This window comes from Sinocyclocheilus rhinocerous, unplaced genomic scaffold (genome assembly GCF_001515625.1).
Source record: "Sinocyclocheilus rhinocerous isolate Xijiao unplaced genomic scaffold, SAMN03320098_v1.1 scaffold3460, whole genome shotgun sequence".
NCBI lineage: Eukaryota > Metazoa > Chordata > Actinopteri > Cypriniformes > Cyprinidae > Sinocyclocheilus > Sinocyclocheilus rhinocerous.
This window is the reverse complement of record NW_015643581.1, coordinates 144,791-152,673: the sequence shown is the minus strand read 5'-3', so window position 1 is coordinate 152,673 and position 7,883 is coordinate 144,791. Positions and strand designations below refer to the sequence as shown.

At 34.9% G+C, this 7,883-nt stretch overlaps 1 protein-coding gene across 1 annotated transcript in view; it reads left to right on the top strand.

The window, feature by feature from the left end:
• The window catches only part of LOC107757430 (cytosolic carboxypeptidase 1-like), a 37,712-nt gene that overhangs the window by 6,834 nt on the left and 22,995 nt on the right, over positions 1-7,883 (top strand). The window contains exons 4-9 of the mRNA XM_016574902.1: positions 4,040-4,107; positions 4,204-4,267; positions 5,352-5,498; positions 5,653-5,784; positions 5,884-5,977; positions 6,151-6,188. Of these exons, the coding sequence (XP_016430388.1) occupies positions 4,040-4,107; positions 4,204-4,267; positions 5,352-5,498; positions 5,653-5,784; positions 5,884-5,977; positions 6,151-6,188 (543 nt within the window). The remainder of the gene's footprint in view (positions 1-4,039; positions 4,108-4,203; positions 4,268-5,351; positions 5,499-5,652; positions 5,785-5,883; positions 5,978-6,150; positions 6,189-7,883) is intronic.

Genomic DNA, 7,883 nt, shown 5'->3' with positions numbered 1-7,883 from the left:
TTCCCCCCCCCCCCCCCTCTCAAAATTAAATTTTTTAAATTTTGATCAGTATCAGACACCCCTTACATACTTAAACTTTTACTATTATTTTACGTGCATGCTTTTCTCAGCCAGTATTAATATCTGATACTTTGATTAATCACAGTGCATCATGTAAATAATTCAATTAAAATGGAATTGATTAAAATGTCTCGATCAGATCATCAAAAACGCATCTTAAATGCAGGTTGAAACAGGCCCTGAGATGCTGAAGTGATCAGCTGTGAAATGTGACTGCTCTGGGATATCCAGTATTGGTTTGTTCTTACCCCTGACCCCCGCTGCCCGTAACCATACACCGCATATGTGTAATATCTCTACTGTCTGCACTGTGACCCCCACACGATACCGTCAGCAAGTGTTCCCACGTCTCCCAATGGTCGCACTCTCTCTCTCTCTCTCTCTCTCTCTCTCGCTCTCTCGCTGTCTCTCTCTCTCTCTCTCTCTTTAACCTTTAGTTCCCCTTCACATTCTCGGCCATATCCTCTGCCGCTGGTGGCTGTCATTGATCTGCTGTGGGCTTTGAAGGCGTGTGTGTTTTGACTGACAGCACCTGGGCAGGGGAGGGCTCTGCTTCAATGTGAAATACGATTACACCGGTGTAAAATTCCCCCCAGTATCAGTGTTCTGGATGAAGCGCTGGAGTGCATTCAAGTTATGAGAAGAGGCATAAGAGTGGGTTGGATGTGTGTTGAGAATAAAGATGGACTATAGAAGCCATGCCAGAAGGAAGACAGGCGGTTTGTGTCGACCCCCATGCAGCCCCGGTAAGATCAGAGCGGGATATGTGTATACACACACACAACTCCGCATTTAGATACGCCGAAATGCATCATTCATTACGTTTAGCTGCTTCTTCCAGCTGCTACTCATGTGAAATGTTTCCAAACAATGCTTATGATACGTGATGGTTAGTTATTTAAAAAAGGTTCACACTAGTGCTGTCAAACGATTAATCGCAATTAATCGCATCCAAAATGAAAGTTTTTGTTTACATAATATATGTGTACTGTGTATGTTTATGTATATATAAATACACACACATACAGTATATATATATTTTGAAAATATTTACATGTATTTACATGTTTATATTTATATTCATATAATTTATGTTATATATAAATATATTTAATATATAAACATAACATATTTTTCTAAAATATATACATGCATGTGTGTGTATTTATAGATACATAATAAATATAAACAGTACACACACATATACTATGTGAACAAAAACTTTGATTTTGGATGTGATTAATCGCGATTAATCGTTTGACAGCACTAGTTCACAAGTGTAGCAGCCTCGACGATAAATCAAATTTCATCTCTTTTAAATTTTAAAATGTTAGTTTTATTATATACTGTATAGCAAATCTCAACTGCTTGATTGTTTATATCATTCTCTGCTACTCTAAAATTAGGCATTATAGTATTTAACATTAACATCACGATTTTCTATAAAGCTGTAATGTGTATTATGAAACTGTATTTGTATACAAATAAAATCGACTTAGTCATTTTAATTAATACGATTAATTGCAACAAATCTGTATCTCTTTCGTAAATGTATTTCAAATTTATCATTTAATACATCATTTAAATTAATAAATATATTGGATTTCAGTGTAATAGTAATAATTATAAGGTTAATTTTAGCTCATTTTAATGATAAATTATCAGTAAAATTCAACCAGTAATGTTGCTAAGAATGAACAAAGTTGCATCCTATTAAACAAAGGTCTAACAACTAAAATAAATATGATTATGTAATGCATTGTTCTTTTATCTATTTAATAGTGAAATTTGTTTTTAATATTTTTTTTATTAATAAAATTAAAATACCTTTTATTTTTCAGTATATTTCTAAGCAGTTAAAGAAAGCAAAACAGTATTTCAGGTTGCATAAATGTTTAAATGTAATTAATTTATGAACTCGAGCAATTAAATGAATTTTAGTTTGAAATTTTTATTAGCATGTTCTTACCATTGGGTTCGGGCTGATCTTGTTAGTCTATACTTGACTCCGTTTTGAAATGCGTTCAGGTTTTTTCTTTCCTTTGGAGAGTGATTGAAAGCATGCGCCGCCTCAGCCTGACATGTGTACTCTCCAGCCTTCTGCCGTGTCACCAGTTTCTGATTTGCACAGCACTTTTTATTTATGTGTGTGTGTACATCCATGCTGGGATACATAACAAGTTAATTTGCCGTTAATGGTAGATGGAGCGGCTGTGTCTCTCTTGTTACTTAAAAGGAGTCTTGGCATGCATGACTCAATATTTTAACGCCAGCCAAACTTTTTATTCTTCACGAGGTGTTGATTTTAGAAGTTCCACTGCAGGATTATAATGTTCTTGACCGCTATATTTTTTGTGATGTTCCTCAAGTTGTTTTTTTAACGTGACTGTGCGGTCTTTAGTCTGTCACTAAAGATGTGTTGAGTTGCTTCTATTGTACTTTGTGCTCTATTATTAGGACCTGTCAACATACGTCAATATTGTTGCCAAAGGTTTAGCGTCAAATGTTGTGTGATAAGTCTCTTTCTTTCTCTCTTGAAAATGGGGGTTTTCATGCATCAAACCAATAAAAGTTTAAAGGGGTCATATGATGCTGCTAAAAAGAACATTATTTGCCTTCTTTTTTTGCGTGAACATTTGGGCGGCGTTATGTAAATCTTCCCACATAGTGAGGTAGAAATGTGTGGGCGTGTTAGAACGAGCCGTTTTAGGGGGGCGTGGACGAGTCTTAACTTTTATAAAGAATATCTCTTTGGGTTTGAGACTTTAGTCTTTGCAACTTTACAGATCTTCTTTATGCACCAAGAGCTTGTAACACTCCAAAGAGAAAGGAAAAATTGAAATCGCATCATATGACCCCTTTAATACAGCTTTTTTTTTTCGTACATTATAATGGTTGCTTTTTAATTTTATTTTTTTCTGAGCAAAAAACAATGACTATTACACATTTTTACCACGATTTACAGAAAACAATGTCATTTAGTGTAACAATAGTTGATATACCAAAAATCATTTCAGGCATATTTAGAACAAGAATCATTAGATAACATTAAACGGCTCTGTTTAAGGATGACAGTGCAGCCCCCCAAAATTAATTCATGGTCATTTTTGCCAGTCTTTGCAAATATCCTTCAAACCACTGGTTTTAACTATTTGTCAGGTTTTAATAATTAAAAAAATAACATTTTGTGTGAGCACTTTTTCTTTTATATGTTTTAATAAGTACAGGTCGAAATAAGTACTGTATGTTTACATAAATATATCTGTTACACCGAATGACTATGGAACATTATTTCACCCATATTTTGACATTTCATTTTCACAAAAGTTTCACAAAATAAGCACTTTGGTTGCATTTAATTTGCTTTATATGTATATAATATCACTTATGTAAATTAAATTATATATATATATATATATATATATTGGTTAAGCCAAACTCAATAGGGTCTGAATTAGGCTACAGATAATGCAAAATTATGATTCAGTTGTTACTGAGGCAGATCTCTCTCTCTCTCTCACACTCACACTCACACTCACACTCTCTCTCTCACACACACACACACACACACCTCTCTGTTGGCCGAATGCCATACTAAAACATCTCAGTCATTCAAGGCCCTAGTCATAAAAGACTCTTTACCGCTTGTGTTCCCAGGTCTCTACCAAGGAGACATTTCTTGAGGTGTTTCTACATGGCTATTGGATTTTAAAGGTGTAAAATGAGATGAATGTGACAGCCTAAACATGTTTCAGAAAAAGACAAAAGGGAAAAATAAAATATCAGGAAGAAATAAAAACATATAATGCTAAACTTAGTGGTCTAGTCCTCTGAAGGTCACCAGTTCAAAGCAACAACTAGCCTGTCCTTGAGCAGGGAACTTGTTCAGGTACATAAATGTTCTATGTGATGTATGTATTTAAATACAGCCGTTGACTCATGGGGTTGTCTGTTAACGGTGTGTTTGGTCATGTTTCAGAGAAGACCCGTAATGAGGTGGCGTCTAAAAGCTCTGGTGGGATGGAGATCATTCTGTCGTCTCTGGAGGTAGCGTCACACACAACTGATGACTTTAATCACATCTGTTCATCTCAGATCACGTTGAAGTGTTTTTCAGCTGCTAATGCGTTTGATTTTGTCCAGAATACGCAAGATTTGCAGACCACTCTCAACATCCTCGCTATCTTGAATGAACTGTTGACTGTGGGTGAGTTTCAGTGTTGCCATTGTTAATTAAAACTAAAACGATGATTTGTTTTTGTTAATTGAAATAAAGCTCAATTAAAACCAGATATGAATATTAGATGCCAAACTTAACCCTATAAAGCATACTGTATCATTTGATTCCCACATTTCTAAGACCTCTTACCATCATGATCAAATAAGCTGTTGTACACAATTTACTCAATATATACCACACCAACTTTTATATTGTTTGCATATTTCAAGATAAATACTTACTGGACTGAAGCAGCTTAGATTTACTTGACTGTACATATTCATCAGTTTTGTTTTGTTTTTTGAAAAATTGTTTTAAATATGATTATCAGGCTTTTGAGGGTCGTTTATGTGTTTTATTTCTCAGTCATCATTGAATTGCATTATATGTTTTGCCCCCACAATAAAAACTACAGAGCTGTGATTATAAAACACAGTATTATACACTCAATTGTATATTTTGCTCAGTTTGGGCCTCTGAATAAAAATTAGTTTTTTTTTTATTTTTGTAAAATATGGAGTCTGAGCGCCATATTTTTACTATATCATACTATATGACCCATAAATGCTGTATGTATTAAATATGATACTGAACATAAAACACTTTTATGTATTTATTTGCATTTTGTCTAAAGGTTCAAAACACTTTTCCATTTAAAAACAAATGGATTTTTATTTGTTTATTTCATGTGGGTTTACACGGTCAAACCTAAAAACTAAAACTAAACTTAAAATTAAAAATGACTCAAACTGAAATATAAAAAGAAATTAAAGCTAAATAGAAAATATTAATATTATACTAAAATAAGAACTAAACTGGTGAGTTTGTATTTCTACATGAACTTCTGTAATGTTTGTCTGATTATTGTTTAAAATTGTCTCTTTATTTGTCAATTTGTCGGGCTTTGTTTACCTTTTTTATTTCTATAATAAATCAGGGTTTTTTTTCTAAGTAGCACTCCTAGACTTCCATAAAAAGTCATTTTGTTCTCAACACTAGAATCGGCTCAAAGATGCTCTAATCAGGACACCTCAGTCAAAACAGTGTGTTTTTGCTGTGTTTGTTGTGGTAGGTGGAGGCCGCAGGACCGGGGTGTTTGTGTCTAAGGGAGGAACAGCCGTTCTGCTGCAGCTGCTGGTGAGCTCCAGCAAAGACCCTCCGGCCAATGAGGAACTGATGCTTCACATTCACTCTCTACTGGGCAAAGTCGGCCTCAAAGGTACAGACGACTCCAGAACTATACTCGTTTTAGCTTTGCCAAACACTAGATTTGGTACAATCCAAACATTTTCTTGTGAATATAGATTTATCTTTTTATCTGTTTGAATCTTTGGACAAATGAACCATTTCCAGTGACATCACTTCCTCTTCAGACAGGAAGTTTGGTGTAAAAGCGCGTCTGAACGGGGCTCTGAATGCGACTCTGAATCTAGTGAAGCATAATCTGCAGAACTACAAGCTGTTGCTGCCGTGCCTTCAGGTGCTTCGGGTCTACTCAAGCAACTGTACGTTCACTCGTTTTCTGTGCTCCGTAGTGCATTTCTGATACATTTCTTTAGTGCATCACTACAGTGAGGCATTAGTGTACTTGTGTTTTCTTGTAGTGGTAAATGCAGTGTCACTGGGAAAGAGTGGCGCTTTGGAGATCATGTTCGAAATCATCGGACCCTTCAGCAAAAAGAGCACCACTCTGCTGAAGTATGTCATGTGTGTGTGTTCATGTTTACCAGATCTGAGAATCATATAGTGCAATGTTACAAGAATGGTACTGATCACTAAATATGTGGTGACAACATAAAATCTGATTTAGTTTTTCTTTACTTTATTTGTTTGATTTGTTCGTTTCATTTATTGGGTCTTTTCCCAAACAGGGTGGCCTTGGACACACTGGCGTCATTACTGAAGTCTGGTAAGATGCCTGCTTGGACGATTCTCACCCAACCTGTCAAGAACATGTTAATATGAAAGACCAAAATAGAAAGAAAGACACACAAAATATAAATTGTAATGGTAATGAAATCGTGGCTTTTAATTTACACACTGTTATATTTATTCCCCTTTTTTTATTACACTAATAAGGACAATGGGAATAACACAATAACACAATGGGAATAAATCATACAGATGATTATGGTAATGAAAATATACATAGAAATAGTGCTTAATTAGAATGAAAATAGTGTCTTAGTTAATTAACCCATTTATCTTCCTTATTTATTTGTCAAGAATAATTTTGTCAAGGTAATTTTGTAGTACCATATTCATGAGTTATATTATATTATATTATATTAATGGTAACAGTTTAGTATAGGAACCGATTCTCACTATTAACTAGTTGCTTATTAGCATGCCTATTATTAACATATTGGCAGTTTATTAGTAATTATAAAGCACATATTCTGCGTGACCATATTATACGTCCCTAATCTGACCCCATACCTAAACTAAACAACTACCTTACTAACTATTAATAAGCAGCAAATTAGGAGTTTGTTGAGACAAAAGTCATAGTTAAAGGGGGTTACTCCACCCCAAAATGAAAATGTTGTCATTAATCACTTACCCCCATGTCGTTCCAAACCCGTAAAAGCTTCGTTCGTCTTCGGAACACAATTTGGATGAAAACCAGGAGGCTTGTGACTGTCCCATTGACTGCCAAGTAAATGACGCTGTCAAGGTCCAGAAAAGTATGAAAGACACCGTCAGAATAGTCCATCTGCCGTCAGTGGTTTAACCGTAACGTTATGAAGCGACGAGAATACTTTTTGTACGCGAAGAAAACAAAAATAAAGACTTCTTTCAACAATTCGTCTCCTCCGCGTCACCGTAGCGCCATTTTGGAGAGTATTCACTGAACGTAAACTGCGTATGCTGTTCTGTGTCAGTCGCACCACATGGATACGTTTTCTACGTTTATTTACGCTTTGATTTTAATGAAAACAGCTTATCCGTGTGGTGCGGCTGACAGAACAGTATTCAAAATTTTCATTTTGGGGTGGAGTATCCCTTTAACAAGTTGCTTATTAGCATGTACATCGCTAGCAGATTGATTGTTTATTAGTACATATTAATGTCTTATTCTGCATGACCATATTCTAGATCCCTTAACCCTACCCCATACCTAAACATAACTACTACAACTACCTTACTAACTATTAATAAACACCAAATCGGGAGTTAATAGTGAGACTTGGTCTCCAAACTAAAGTGTGACCAATACATTTAATACTTGAATTCAGCAAGAATACATTAAATTGAACAAAAGTGACAGTAAAAGTTCTAATCGAAAAAAATCCTGGAATAAAATGTTTCCACAAAATACTAAGCAGCACATCTGTTTTCCACATTGATAATAATAATCATGTGGATATCACAAGGATCGTGATACTGAAGACTGGAGTAATGATGCTGAAAAATCAGCTTTGATCACAGGAATAAATTACAATTCAACATGTATTGAAATATTGACCATAAACATTAAAAAATCTTACCGACCTCTAACATTTCTGAACAGTATCATACACGCGCGCGCACACGCACGCACACACACACACACATTCACACATATATATATATATGTGTATATATATATATATATATATAT